The 15,411-nt window shown below is 60.3% G+C and overlaps 2 protein-coding genes and 1 pseudogene across 2 annotated transcripts; all 3 read left to right on the forward strand.

The window, feature by feature from the left end:
* Nucleotides 1-2,430: 2,430 nt before the first annotated feature.
* Nucleotides 2,431-2,742, forward strand: LOC129784194 (feather keratin-like). The gene has a single exon (XM_055800527.1). It carries the CDS (start codon nt 2,440-2,442, stop codon nt 2,740-2,742), a length of 303 nt encoding a protein of 100 aa, XP_055656502.1. The 5' UTR covers nt 2,431-2,439.
* Nucleotides 2,743-6,957: 4,215 nt separating this feature from the next.
* On the forward strand, nt 6,958-7,269 carry LOC129784195 (feather keratin-like). The gene has a single exon (XM_055800528.1). The coding sequence runs from the start codon at nt 6,967-6,969 to the stop codon at nt 7,267-7,269; it is 303 nt and encodes a 100-aa protein (XP_055656503.1). The 5' UTR covers nt 6,958-6,966.
* A 4,232-nt stretch (nt 7,270-11,501) lies between these two features.
* LOC129784064 (feather keratin-like) lies at nt 11,502-11,805 on the forward strand (annotated as a pseudogene).
* The last annotated feature ends 3,606 nt before the right edge of the window (nt 11,806-15,411 follow it).

Here is a 15,411-nt window from a genome sequence, read left to right on the forward strand (position 1 = left end):
GGGACACCACTCATCACTGGGCTCCACTCGGACATCGAGCCTTTCATTGCAACTCATTGAGAGCACCCATCCAGCCAATCACACACCGAGCGGTCCACCCACCAAGTCCGCATCTCTCCATTTTAGAGACAAGGATCTTGCGCGGGACAGTATCAAATGCTCTGCACAAGTCCAGGGACGTGACGCCAGTCGCTCTTCCCTTACCCACCAATGCCTTAATCCTGTCATAGAAGGCCACCCCATTTGTCAGGCACGCTTTGCCCTCTGTGAAGCCATGTTGGCCGTCAGCAGTCACGCCTCCCTTTTCCAGGTGCCTTGGCATACTTTCCAGGAGGATCTGCTCCACGATCCCGCCAGGCACGGAGGTGACGCTGACCGACCTGTCGTTAACCTGGGTCTTCCTCTTGACCTTTCTGAAAAGGAGGGTTACCACCTGCCAACTTGCTGTGGGGACGCTCCATCCCACTGCCCGGATCACAGACGAGGATGCTGAACACGGCTGCCCCCAGCGCCTGTGAGCGCGCAAGGGGAGACAGCGTCAAAGACTCTTCTACAAAGCTGAAGTGAACACCAGCCACGTCTCTCTCCTTGTCCACAAAGCTAGCCACTCCAACACAGAAGACAGGGAGGTCAGTCAAGCACGATTCCCTCTTGGTAAATCCATGCCGACGGCTCCTCATCACTTGCTTGTCCTTCAGCAGCTTGGCAACGCTTCCGCGGAGGATTTTCTCCATCACCTCCCCTGGCAACAAGGACAGGCTCACCAGCCTCTGCTCTCCCACATCTTCCTTCCCGCCCTTCTGCAAGACAGGAGGCCTAAGAGCAATCTTCTGGACACCCGCAACTGCCCCCAGGAGCTATGACCTTTAAAAGATAATTGAGAGTGGCCTCCCAAGGACATCAGCCAGCTCCCCCAGCATTCGTGGCTCTGACTCATCAGGACCCAGGGACCTCCGTACATCCAGTCCCAAGGCACACCTTCCCACTCCCTTCCTCTTCCTCAGCAACAACAACGGCTCGCCCCACACACAGCCTGCAAAACGCTCATCCCGGCTCAACTGGGGCAGGCCTTGCCATTCATCGACCCTTCGGCATGCATCCACCACCACCAGGGCCTCGCTCTGCTGTGCCGTGCAGCGTGCTTACGTCCAACCACCCTCGGCAATCTCCAGATTCTCTTTCTGCCCGTCTCACACTGTGCAGAGAAATGGCCTCCCCTCCTCGGCATTCACCCCAAGTAAAGAGCCCAAAGGCCCTGGCTCCCCAGCCTCCCCCGCCTGCCGCTCCCACTCCACCTCTGCCTCTCGCCACACTCACGGGCTCTCCAGAAATTCACCTGCCTTGGTGAGCTGGCCCACATCAAGCACTGTGGCACGCCAGACACCAGGCTGCAAACGTGCCACCACAGCTAAGGGGTTCGCTACGGAACGGGCAGCACCAGCACCGGCGGAGCCAGGCAGGGCTCCCCACGTCACAGGACCGGCGAGCTCTCGGCCAGGGCTGCCAGGATGGCGGCCTGCTCTCCCAAAAAGGCCTCGTCTGCCTCTGCCCGCACCGACACCCCCAGGGACGGACCCCAGGGGGCACAAGCCCGGACACGCAGGCCCCTTTCTCCCAGCTACAACCTTACAAGCAAGGCGGGCACCAAGGCACGCACAGAGCACGCTCAATGGCAAAGGCCAGGCCTCAAGGCAGGCTTAGCAAGCTGGCAGCAAGGCAGGCACGGAGCAAATGCCACTGAGGGGGCCGCCACTCCTGCCCGCAACAGCAGAAAGCCCAGACCAACCTTCCGGGGCTGCGAGGAAAAGGAGCCCCTCCTTCCCAGCGCACCCACAAAACACACCACACGAGTGCCACAGCATGACCTCACTGACGACACCCCACCCCTCCTAGGCTTCGGTCACATGTTCTGCATGCCCTGACACGCGCCATCAACACCAAGCCTTTGGCCTCTAATATTTGCACCTCAAAGCTGCCGCCAGGACCAAGTGGACATGTCCTCAAGTGGAGGACACTACATTGCAGAACTGCGGGGGAAAAACGCACCCCACCACATTACTCACCAGGCTGTGGCACGCAACAGCTTCTTGCTGCAAAACACCGCGTTGTGCAAAGGCTGTCCCGCCCCTCAGGGTCCAGCATAAAAGCTGGCCCAGCACCTCTCTCTCTCACACGCTGCTCCTGGTGCCTTCTCCTCCACGGTCAACAAGGTGAGCCTGAAGCCCCTTCCCCTCCTTCTCCTGCCGCACCCGCCCCATCTCTTCCAGCACGCGCTGCCTCCAGACTCAGCAGTGCCGACGCCTCCCCACCGCCGCGCTCCCCGCAGCCCCACACCGCGCCTCCACATTCCCCTGCCCTCCTGTAACGCCACCCCTCGCGCCCCCACCACCCTCCGCTTCCTCAACACCCTCTCTTACAGGGCCCCTCAACACCACAGACATGGCCTGCAACAACCTCTGCAGCCCCTGCGGACCCACTCCGCTGGCTAACAGCTGCAACGAGCCCTGCGTCAGGCAGTGCGAAGAATCCCGCGTCGTCATCCAGCCTCCCGCCGTGCTGGTCACCCTGCCGGGACCCATCCTCAGCTCCTTCCCCCAGAGCACCGCCGTCGGATCGTCCTCATCGGCTGCCGTGGGCAACATCCTCAGCTCCCAGGGAGTGCCCGTCTCCTCCGGCGGCTTCGGCTATGGCTTCGGAGGCCTGGGCTGCTACGGTGCCAGAAGAGCCTGCTACCCCTGCTAAGGGCTCCTTACACCACGCCTGATACCAGCCAACCACACGCTAGAAGCCAAGTCACGGATTGAGGACGTACCTTCAGGCTCCTGCTGCCACATGGGCTCGCCGTCCGTGGCTCCTCCGCCCCTCAAGGCACAAAGCAAGCAGCGAAGGGGCCAGCCCGCGGTGCCTGGAAACATGAGCTACCTACCTCCTCCTCTTCTCCCACTGTCTTCTTTGCATCGCCCCTACAGCTACATCCGGTACTCTCTGCTGCAAACACCTTCTCACAAGCCAAAGACCACCGGGGCACCTCCGCCGCGCTGCTCCCACTGCAAGGCAGGAAGACCTCGGTGCTCTGGAAAAGTCTACTGCAAGGAAAGGAGCCCTCGGCTGACGGCCGCCCTACTTGCACCTCCCTTCCCCTTGGTGCTCCTGCCATTTCACTCCTTTGCCTCAATAAAGTTCTCCCGCATGCCAGCCTCAGGTGCCTCCTCTTCCTTTCTTCTAAGGCTCTTCCAGCCTCACCCGGCACAGAACCGGGACTCAACAGGCCATCGGGGTGGGTGGACAAGGACCACAAGACCTCTCTTAGGAAGTATCGCCGCAGCAACACCACCTGCTGGCAAGCCGGTGGGCTTCCAGCCCGTGACACAAGCCCTTCACTTGCCCAAACAAAGGCTTGGACACGCTAATGCACTTCCACCCATGCCTCTGACGCAAGCTCCTCCTGTGCGCTGGGTTCACTTTGGCTGGATGCCAGGTGCCCGCCAAGCCGCTCTGTCACTCCCCCCTCCTCAACTGGAAAGGGGAGAGAGAACACAACAAAACGGTTTGTGGGTCGAGGTAAGAACAGGGAGGGGAAAGAGTCGTCAAAGGGGTTGGGTTGGAAGGGACCTTCAAGATCATCTAGCTCCAAGCCCTCTGCCGTGGGCAGGGACACCTTCCACCACACCAGCTTGCTCAAAGCACCATCCAGCCTGGCCTTGAACAGCTCCAGGCAGGGGGCAGCCACAGCTGCTCTAAGCAACTTCTTCCAGCATCTCACCGACCTCACGGGAAAGAATTTCTTTCTCATATCTAACCTAAAGCTACCCTCTCTCAGGTTAAATCCGTTACCTGTCGTCTTATCACTACACTCCCTGGTCCAGAGGCCCTCCCCACCTTTCCTGAGGGCCCCCTCAAAGTACCGCATGGCCGCTGCAAGGTCTCCACAAAGCCTCCTCTTCTCCCGGCTAAACGATCCCAACTCTCTCAGCCTGTCTGCAAAGGAGGTGCTGCACCTCCTCCTCATCTTTGTGGCCCTCCTCTGGACCCGCTCGAGCAGGTCCATGCCTTTCTTATGCTGGGGGCCTTCAGAGCCGAATGCAGTACTCCACTCTCACCAGAGCCGAGTAGGGAGGGAGAATCACCTCCCTCGACCTGCCGGCCACGCTGCTTTTGACGCAACCTGGCATACGACTGGCTTTCTGGGCTCCGCGCGAACGTTGCCGGCTCATACTCAGTTCTCCATTCACCAATACCCCCAAGTCCTTCTCCGCAGGGCTGCTCTCAATGCACTCACCGCCCGGCCTGCAGCCATCTTTGGGATTGCCCCTGGCACTTGGCCTCGTGGCACTCCATGAGCTTTGCACGGGCCCACCTCCCAAGCCTGCCACGGTCCCTCTGGATGGCATCCCTTCCCTCTAGAGCATCAACCGCAACACTCAGCTTGGCGTCATCCGCAAACTTGCCGAGGCTGCACACTCCAGCCCACTGTCCGTGGCCCTAACAAAGATGTTAAATCATACTGGCCCCAGCACGGACCCCTGAGGGACACCACTCATCACTGGGCTCCACTCGGACATCGAGCCTTTCATTGCAACTCATTGAGAGCACCCATCCAGCCAATCACACACCGAGCGGTCCACCCACCAAGTCCGCATCTCTCCATTTTAGAGACAAGGATCTTGCGCGGGACAGTATCAAATGCTCTGCACAAGTCCAGGGACGTGACGCCAGTCGCTCTTCCCTTACCCACCAATGCCTTAATCCTGTCATAGAAGGCCACCCCATTTGTCAGGCACGCTTTGCCCTCTGTGAAGCCATGTTGGCCGTCAGCAGTCACGCCTCCCTTTTCCAGGTGCCTTGGCATACTTTCCAGGAGGATCTGCTCCACGATCCCGCCAGGCACGGAGGTGACGCTGACCGACCTGTCGTTAACCTGGGTCTTCCTCTTGACCTTTCTGAAAAGGAGGGTTACCACCTGCCAACTTGCTGTGGGGACGCTCCATCCCACTGCCCGTATCACAGACGAGGATGCTGAACACGGCTGCCCCCAGCGCCTGTGAGCGCGCAAGGGGAGACAGCGTCAAAGACTCTTCTACAAAGCTGAAGTGAACACCAGCCACGTCTCTCTCCTTGTCCACAAAGCTAGCCACTCCAACACAGAAGACAGGGAGGTCAGTCAAGCACGATTCCCTCTTGGTAAATCCATGCCGACGGCTCCTCATCACTTGCTTGTCCTTCAGCAGCTTGGCAACGCTTCCGCGGAGGATTTTCTCCATCACCTCCCCTGGCAACAAGGACAGGCTCACCAGCCTCTGCTCTCCCACATCTTCCTTCCCGCCCTTCTGCAAGACAGGAGGCCTAAGAGCAATCTTCTGGACACCCGCAACTGCCCCCAGGAGCTATGACCTTTAAAAGATAATTGAGAGTGGCCTCCCAAGGACATCAGCCAGCTCCCCCAGCATTCGTGGCTCTGACTCATCAGGACCCAGGGACCTCCGTACATCCAGTCCCAAGGCACACCTTCCCACTCCCTTCCTCTTCCTCAGCAACAACAACGGCTCGCCCCACACACAGCCTGCAAAACGCTCATCCCGGCTCAACTGGGGCAGGCCTTGCCATTCATCGACCCTTCGGCATGCATCCACCACCACCAGGGCCTCGCTCTGCTGTGCCGTGCAGCGTGCTTACGTCCAACCACCCTCGGCAATCTCCAGATTCTCTTTCTGCCCGTCTCACACTGTGCAGAGAAATGGCCTCCCCTCCTCGGCATTCACCCCAAGTAAAGAGCCCAAAGGCCCTGGCTCCCCAGCCTCCCCCGCCTGCCGCTCCCACTCCACCTCTGCCTCTCGCCACACTCACGGGCTCTCCAGAAATTCACCTGCCTTGGTGAGCTGGCCCACATCAAGCACTGTGGCACGCCAGACACCAGGCTGCAAACGTGCCACCACAGCTAAGGGGTTCGCTACGGAACGGGCAGCACCAGCACTGGTGGAGCCAGGCAGGGCTCCCCACGTCACAGGACCGGCGAGCTCTCGGCCAGGGCTGCCGGGATGGCGGCCTGCTCTCCCAAAAAGGCCTCCTCTGCCTCTGCCCGCACCGACACCCCCAGGGACGGACCCCAGGGGGCACAAGCCCGGACACGCAGGCCCCTTTCTCCCAGCTACAACCTTACAAGCAAGGCGGGCACCAAGGCACGCACAGAGCACGCTCAATGGCAAAGGCCAGGCCTCAAGGCAGGCTTAGCAAGCTGGCAGCAAGGCAGGCACGGAGCAAATGCCACTGAGGGGGCCGCCACTCCTGCCCGCAACAGCAGAAAGCCCAGACCAACCTTCCGGGGCTGCGAGGAAAAGGAGCCCCTCCTTCCCAGCGCACCCACAAAACACACCACACGAGTGCCACAGCATGACCTCACTGACGACACCCCACCCCTCCTAGGCTTCGGTCACATGTTCTGCATGCCCTGACACGCGCCATCAACACCAAGCCTTTGGCCTCTAATATTTGCACCTCAAAGCTGCCGCCAGGACCAAGTGGACATGTCCTCAAGTGGAGGACACTACATTGCAGAACTGCGGGGGAAAAACGCACCCCACCACATTACTCACCAGGCTGTGGCACGCAACAGCTTCTTGCTGCAAAACACCGCGTTGTGCAAAGGCTGTCCCGCCCCTCAGGGTCCAGCATAAAAGCTGGCCCAGCACCTCTCTCTCTCACACGCTGCTCCTGGTGCCTTCTCCTCCACGGTCAACAAGGTAAGCCTGAAGCCCCTTCCCCTCCTTCTCCTGCCGCACCCGCCCCATCTCTTCCAGCACGCGCTGCCTCCAGACTCAGCAGTGCCGACGCCTCCCCACCGCCGCGCTCCCCGCAGCCCCACACCGCGCCTCCACATTCCCCTGCCCTCCTGTAACGCCACCCCTCGCGCCCCCACCACCCTCCGCTTCCTCAACACCCTCTCTTACAGGGCCCCTCAACACCACAGACATGGCCTGCAACAACCTCTGCAGCCCCTGCGGACCCACCCCGCTGGCTAACAGCTGCAACGAGCCCTGCGTCAGGCAGTGCGAAGAATCCCGCGTCGTCATCCAGCCTCCCGCCGTGCTGGTCACCCTGCCGGGACCCATCCTCAGCTCCTTCCCCCAGAGCACCGCCGTCGGATCGTCCTCATCGGCTGCCGTGGGCAACATCCTCAGCTCCCAGGGAGTGCCCGTCTCCTCCGGCGGCTTCGGCTATGGCTTCGGAGGCCTGGGCTGCTACGGTGCCAGAAGAGCCTGCTACCCCTGCTAAGGGCTCCTTACACCACGCCTGATACCAGCCAACCACACGCTAGAAGCCAAGTCACGGATTGAGGACCTACCTTCAGGCTCCTGCTGCCACATGGGCTCGCCGTCCGTGGCTCCTCCGCCCCTCAAGGCACAAAGCAAGCAGCGAAGGGGCCAGCCCGCGGTGCCTGGAAACATGAGCTACCTACCTCCTCCTCTTCTCCCACTGTCTTCTTTGCATCGCCCCTACAGCTACATCCGGTACTCTCTGCTGCAAACACCTTCTCACAAGCCAAAGACCACCGGGGCACCTCCGCCGCGCTGCTCCCACTGCAAGGCAGGAAGACCTCGGTGCTCTGGAAAAGTCTACTGCAAGGAAAGGAGCCCTCGGCTGACGGCCGCCCTACTTGCACCTCAGACCCGCTCCCTTCCCCTTGGTGCTCCTGCCATTTCACTCCTTTGCCTCAATAAAGTTCTCCCGCATGCCAGCCTCAGGTGCCTCCTCTTCCTTTCTTCTAAGGCTCTTCCAGCCTCACCCGGCACAGAACCGGGACTCAACAGGCCATCGGGGTGGGTGGACAAGGACCACAAGACCTCTCTTAGGAAGTATCGCCGCAGCAACACCACCTGCTGGCAAGCCGGTGGGCTTCCAGCCCGTGACACAAGCCCTTCACTTGCCCAAAGGCTTGGACACGCTAATGCACTTCCACCCATGCCTCTGACGCAAGCTCCTCCTGTGCGCTGGGTTCACTTTGGCTGGATGCCAGGTGCCCGCCAAGCCGCTCTGTCACTCCCCCTCCTCAACTGGAAAGGGGAGAGAGAACACAACAAAACGGTTTGTGGGTCGAGGTAAGAACAGGGAGGGGATAGAGTCGTCAAAGGGTTTGGGTTGGAAGGGACCTTCAAGATCATCTAGCTCCAAGCCCTCTGCCGTGGGCAGGGACACCTTCCACCACACCAGCTTGCTCAAAGCACCATCCAGCCTGGCCTTGAACAGCTCCAGGCAGGGGGCAGCCACAGCTGCTCTAAGCAGCTTCTTCCAGCATCTCACCGACCTCACGGGAAAGAATTTCTTTCTCATATCTAACCTAAAGCTACCCTCTCTCAGGTTAAATCCGTTACCTGTCGTCTTATCACTACACTCCCTGGTCCAGAGGCCCTCCCCACCTTTCCTGAGGGCCCCCTCAAAGTACCGCATGGCCGCTGCAAGGTCTCCACAAAGCCTCCTCTTCTCCCGGCTAAACGATCCCAACTCTCTCAGCCTGTCTGCAAAGGGGAGGTGCTGCACCTCCTCCTCATCTTTGTGGCCCTCCTCTGGACCCGCTCGAGCAGGTCCATGCCTTTCTTACGCTGGGGGCCTTCAGAGCCGAATGCAGTACTCCACTCTCACCAGAGCCGAGTAGGGAGGGAGAATCACCTCCCTCGACCTGCCGGCCACGCTGCTTTTGATGCAACCTGGCATACGACTGGCTTTCTGGGCTCCGTGTGAACGTTGCCGGCTCATACTCAGTTCTCCATTCACCAATACCCCCAAGTCCTTCTCCGCAGGGCTGCTCTCAATGCACTCACCGCCCGGCCTGCAGCCATCTTTGGGATTGCCCCTGGCACTTGGCCTCGTGGCACTCCATGAGCTTTGCACGGGCCCACCTCCCAAGCCTGCCACGGTCCCTCTGGATGGCATCCCTTCCCTCTAGAGCATCAACCGCAACACTCAGCTTGGCGTCATCCGCAAACTTGCCGAGGCTGCACACTCCAGCCCACTGTCCGTGGCCCTAACAAAGAAGTTAAATCATACTGGCCCCAGCACGGACCCCTGAGGGACACCACTCATCACTGGGCTCCACTCGGACATCGAGCCTTTCATTGCAACTCATTGAGAGCACCCATCCAGCCAATCACACACCGAGCGGTCCACCCACCAAGTCCGCATCTCTCCATTTTAGAGACAAGGATCTTGCGCGGGACAGTATCAAATGCTCTGCACAAGTCCAGGGACGTGACGCCAGTCGCTCTTCCCTTACCCACCAATGCCTTAATCCTGTCATAGAAGGCCACCCCCATTTGTCAGGCACGCTTTGCCCTCTGTGAAGCCATGTTGGCCGTCAGCAGTCACGCCTCCCTTTTCCAGGTGCCTTGGCATACTTTCCAGGAGGATCTGCTCCACGATCCCGCCAGGCACGGAGGTGACGCTGACCGACCTGTCGTTAACCTGGGTCTTCCTCTTGACCTTTCTGAAAAGGAGGGTTACCACCTGCCAACTTGCTGTGGGGACGCTCCATCCCACTGCCCGGATCACAGACGAGGATGCTGAACACGGCTGCCCCCAGCGCCTGTGAGCGCGCAAGGGGAGACAGCGTCAAAGACTCTTCTACAAAGCTGAAGTGAACACCAGCCACGTCTCTCTCCTTGTCCACAAAGCTAGCCACTCCAACACAGAAGACAGGGAGGTCAGTCAAGCACGATTCCCTCTTGGTAAATCCATGCCGACGGCTCCTCATCACTTGCTTGTCCTTCAGCAGCTTGGCAACGCTTCCGCGGAGGATTTTCTCCATCACCTCCCCTGGCAACAAGGACAGGCTCACCAGCCTCTGCTCTCCCACATCTTCCTTCCCGCCCTTCTGCAAGACAGGAGGCCTAAGAGCAATCTTCTGGACACCCGCAACTGCCCCCAGGAACTATGACCTTTAAAAGATAATTGAGAGTGGCCTCCCAAGGACATCAGCCAGCTCCCCCAGCATTCGTGGCTCTGACTCATCAGGACCCAGGGACCTCCGTACATCCAGTCCCAAGGCACACCTTCCCACTCCCTTCCTCTTCCTCAGCAACAACAACGGCTCGCCCCACACACAGCCTGCAAAACGCTCATCCCGGCTCAACTGGGGCAGGCCTTGCCATTCATCGACCCTTCGGCATGCATCCACCACCACCAGGGCCTCGCTCTGCTGTGCCGTGCAGCGTGCTTACGTCCAACCACCCTCGGCAATCTCCAGATTCTCTTTCTGCCCGTCTCACACTGTGCAGAGAAATGGCCTCCCCTCCTCGGCATTCACCCCAAGTAAAGAGCCCAAAGGCCCTGGCTCCCCAGCCTCCCCCGCCTGCCGCTCCCACTCCACCTCTGCCTCTCGCCACACTCACGGGCTCTCCAGAAATTCACCTGCCTTGGTGAGCTGGCCCACATCAAGCACTGTGGCACGCCAGACACCAGGCTGCAAACGTGCCACCACAGCTAAGGGGTTCGCTACGGAACGGGCAGCACCAGCACTGGTGGAGCCAGGCAGGGCTCCCCACGTCACAGGACCGGCGAGCTCTCGGCCAGGGCTGCCGGGATGGCGGCCTGCTCTCCCAAAAAGGCCTCCTCTGCCTCTGCCCGCACCGACACCCCCAGGGACGGACCCCAGGGGGCACAAGCCCGGACACGCAGGCCCCTTTCTCCCAGCTACAACCTTACAAGCAAGGCGGGCACCAAGGCACGCACAGAGCACGCTCAATGGCAAAGGCCAGGCCTCAAGGCAGGCTTAGCAAGCTGGCAGCAAGGCAGGCACGGAGCAAATGCCACTGAGGGGGCCGCCACTCCTGCCCGCAACAGCAGAAAGCCCAGACCAACCTTCCGGGGCTGCGAGAAAAAGGAGCCCCTCCTTCCCAGCGCACCCACAAAACACACCACACGAGTGCCACAGCATGACCTCACTGACGACACCCCACCCCTCCTAGGCTTCGGTCACATGTTCTGCATGCCCTGACACGCGCCATCAACACCAAGCCTTTGGCCTCTAATATTTGCACCTCAAAGCTGCCGCCAGGACCAAGTGGACATGTCCTCAAGTGGAGGACACTACATTGCAGAACTGCGGGGGAAAAACGCACCCCACCACATTACTCACCAGGCTGTGGCACGCAACAGCTTCTTGCTGCAAAACACCGCGTTGTGCAAAGGCTGTCCCGCCCCTCAGGGTCCAGCATAAAAGCTGGCCCAGCACCTCTCTCTCTCACACGCTGCTCCTGGTGCCTTCTCCTCCACGGTCAACAAGGTGAGCCTGAAGCCCCTTCCCCTCCTTCTCCTGCCGCACCCGCCCCATCTCTTCCAGCACGCGCTGCCTCCAGACTCAGCAGTGCCGACGCCTCCCCACCGCCGCGCTCCCCGCAGCCCCACACCGCGCCTCCACATTCCCCTGCCCTCCTGTAACGCCACCCCTCGCGCCCCCACCACCCTCCGCTTCCTCAACACCCTCTCTTACAGGGCCCCTCAACACCACAGACATGGCCTGCAACAACCTCTGCAGCCCCTGCGGACCCACCCCCGCTGGCTAACAGCTGCAACGAGCCCTGCGTCAGGCAGTGCGAAGAATCCCGCGTCGTCATCCAGCCTCCCGCCGTGCTGGTCACCCTGCCGGGACCCATCCTCAGCTCCTTCCCCCAGAGCACCGCCGTCGGATCGTCCTCATCGGCTGCCGTGGGCAACATCCTCAGCTCCCAGGGAGTGCCCGTCTCCTCCGGCGGCTTCGGCTATGGCTTCGGAGGCCTGGGCTGCTACGGTGCCAGAAGAGCCTGCTACCCCTGCTAAGGGCTCCTTACACCACGCCTGATACCAGCCAACCACACGCTAGAAGCCAAGTCACGGATTGAGGACCTACCTTCAGGCTCCTGCTGCCACATGGGCTCGCCGTCCGTGGCTCCTCCGCCCCTCAAGGCACAAAGCAAGCAGCGAAGGGGCCAGCCCGCGGTGCCTGGAAACATGAGCTACCTACCTCCTCCTCTTCTCCCACTGTCTTCTTTGCATCGCCCCTACAGCTACATCCGGTACTCTCTGCTGCAAACACCTTCTCACAAGCCAAAGACCACCGGGGCACCTCCGCCGCGCTGCTCCCACTGCAAGGCAGGAAGACCTCGGTGCTCTGGAAAAGTCTACTGCAAGGAAAGGAGCCCTCGGCTGACGGCCGCCCTACTTGCACCTCCCTTCCCCTTGGTGCTCCTGCCATTTCACTCCTTTGCCTCAATAAAGTTCTCCCGCATGCCAGCCTCAGGTGCCTCCTCTTCCTTTCTTCTAAGGCTCTTCCAGCCTCACCCGGCACAGAACCGGGACTCAACAGGCCATCGGGGTGGGTGGACAAGGACCACAAGACCTCTCTTAGGAAGTATCGCCGCAGCAACACCACCTGCTGGCAAGCCGGTGGGCTTCCAGCCCGTGACACAAGCCCTTCACTTGCCCAAACAAAGGCTTGGACACGCTAATGCACTTCCACCCATGCCTCTGACGCAAGCTCCTCCTGTGCGCTGGGTTCACTTTGGCTGGATGCCAGGTGCCCGCCAAGCCGCTCTGTCACTCCCCCTCCTCAACTGGAAAGGGGAGAGAGAACACAACAAAACGGTTTGTGGGTCGAGGTAAGAACAGGGAGGGGATAGAGTCGTCAAAGGGGTTGGGTTGGAAGGGACCTTCAAGATCATCTAGCTCCAAGCCCTCTGCCGTGGGCAGGGACACCTTCCACCACACCAGCTTGCTCAAAGCACCATCCAGCCTGGCCTTGAACAGCTCCAGGCAGGGGGCAGCCACAGCTGCTCTAAGCAACTTCTTCCAGCATCTCACCGACCTCACGGGAAAGAATTTCTTTCTCATATCTAACCTAAAGCTACCCTCTCTCAGGTTAAATCCGTTACCTGTCGTCTTATCACTACACTCCCTGGTCCAGAGGCCCTCCCCACCTTTCCTGAGGGCCCCCTCAAAGTACCGCATGGCCGCTGCAAGGTCTCCACAAAGCCTCCTCTTCTCCCGGCTAAACGATCCCAACTCTCTCAGCCTGTCTGCAAAGGGGAGGTGCTGCACCTCCTCCTCATCTTTGTGGCCCTCCTCTGGACCCGCTCGAGCAGGTCCATGCCTTTCTTACGCTGGGGGCCTTCAGAGCCGAATGCAGTACTCCACTCTCACCAGAGCCGAGTAGGGAGGGAGAATCACCTCCCTCGACCTGCCGGCCACGCTGCTTTTGATGCAACCTGGCATACGACTGGCTTTCTGGGCTCCGTGTGAACGTTGCCGGCTCATACTCAGTTCTCCATTCACCAATACCCCCAAGTCCTTCTCCGCAGGGCTGCTCTCAATGCACTCACCGCCCGGCCTGCAGCCATCTTTGGGATTGCCCCTGGCACTTGGCCTCGTGGCACTCCATGAGCTTTGCACGGGCCCACCTCCCAAGCCTGCCACGGTCCCTCTGGATGGCATCCCTTCCCTCTAGAGCATCAACCGCAACACTCAGCTTGGCGTCATCCGCAAACTTGCCGAGGCTGCACACTCCAGCCCACTGTCCGTGGCCCTAACAAAGATGTTAAATCATACTGGCCCCAGCACGGACCCCTGAGCGACACCACTCATCACTGGGCTCCACTCGGACATCGAGCCTTTCATTGCAACTCATTGAGAGCACCCATCCAGCCAATCACACACCGAGCGGTCCACCCACCAAGTCCGCATCTCTCCATTTTAGAGACAAGGATCTTGCGCGGGACAGTATCAAATGCTCTGCACAAGTCCAGGGACGTGACGCCAGTCGCTCTTCCCTTACCCACCAATGCCTTAATCCTGTCATAGAAGGCCACCCCATTTGTCAGGCACGCTTTGCCCTCTGTGAAGCCATGTTGGCCGTCAGCAGTCACGCCTCCCTTTTCCAGGTGCCTTGGCATACTTTCCAGGAGGATCTGCTCCACGATCCCGCCAGGCACGGAGGTGACGCTGACCGACCTGTCGTTAACCTGGGTCTTCCTCTTGACCTTTCTGAAAAGGAGGGTTACCACCTGCCAACTTGCTGTGGGGACGCTCCATCCCACTGCCCGGATCACAGACGAGGATGCTGAACACGGCTGCCCCCAGCGCCTGTGAGCGCGCAAGGGGAGACAGCGTCAAAGACTCTTCTACAAAGCTGAAGTGAACACCAGCCACGTCTCTCTCCTTGTCCACAAAGCTAGCCACTCCAACACAGAAGACAGGGAGGTCAGTCAAGCACGATTCCCTCTTGGTAAATCCATGCCGACGGCTCCTCATCACTTGCTTGTCCTTCAGCAGCTTGGCAACGCTTCCGCGGAGGATTTTCTCCATCACCTCCCCTGGCAACAAGGACAGGCTCACCAGCCTCTGCTCTCCCACATCTTCCTTCCCGCCCTTCTGCAAGACAGGAGGCCTAAGAGCAATCTTCTGGACACCCGCAACTGCCCCCAGGAGCTATGACCTTTAAAAGATAATTGAGAGTGGCCTCCCAAGGACATCAGCCAGCTCCCCCAGCATTCGTGGCTCTGACTCATCAGGACCCAGGGACCTCCGTACATCCAGTCCCAAGGCACACCTTCCCACTCCCTTCCTCTTCCTCAGCAACAACAACGGCTCGCCCCACACACAGCCTGCAAAACGCTCATCCCGGCTCAACTGGGGCAGGCCTTGCCATTCATCGACCCTTCGGCATGCATCCACCACCACCAGGGCCTCGCTCTGCTGTGCCGTGCAGCGTGCTTACGTCCAACCACCCTCGGCAATCTCCAGATTCTCTTTCTGCCCGTCTCACACTGTGCAGAGAAATGGCCTCCCCTCCTCGGCATTCACCCCAAGTAAAGAGCCCAAAGGCCCTGGCTCCCCAGCCTCCCCCGCCTGCCGCTCCCACTCCACCTCTGCCTCTCGCCACACTCACGGGCTCTCCAGAAATTCACCTGCCTTGGTGAGCTGGCCCACATCAAGCACTGTGGCACGCCAGACACCAGGCTGCAAACGTGCCACCACAGCTAAGGGGTTCGCTACGGAACGGGCAGCACCAGCACCGGCGGAGCCAGGCAGGGCTCCCCACGTCACAGGACCGGCGAGCTCTCGGCCAGGGCTGCCGGGATGGCGGCCTGCTCTCCCAAAAAGGCCTCCTCTGCCTCTGCCCGCACCGACACCCCCAGGGACGAACCCCAGGGGGCACAAGCCCGGACACGCAGGCCCCTTTCTCCCAGCTACAACCTTACAAGCAAGGCGGGCACCAAGGCACGCACAGAGCACGCTCAATGGCAAAGGCCAGGCCTCAAGGCAGGCTTAGCAAGCTGGCAGCAAGGCAGGCACGGAGCAAATGCCACTGAGGGGGCCGCCACTCCTGCCCGCAACAGCAGAAAGCCCAGACCAACCTTCCGGGGCTGCGAGGAAAAGGAGCCCCTCCTT

The sequence above is a fragment of the Falco peregrinus genome, chromosome 3, assembly GCF_023634155.1.
Source record: "Falco peregrinus isolate bFalPer1 chromosome 3, bFalPer1.pri, whole genome shotgun sequence".
NCBI lineage: Eukaryota > Metazoa > Chordata > Aves > Falconiformes > Falconidae > Falco > Falco peregrinus.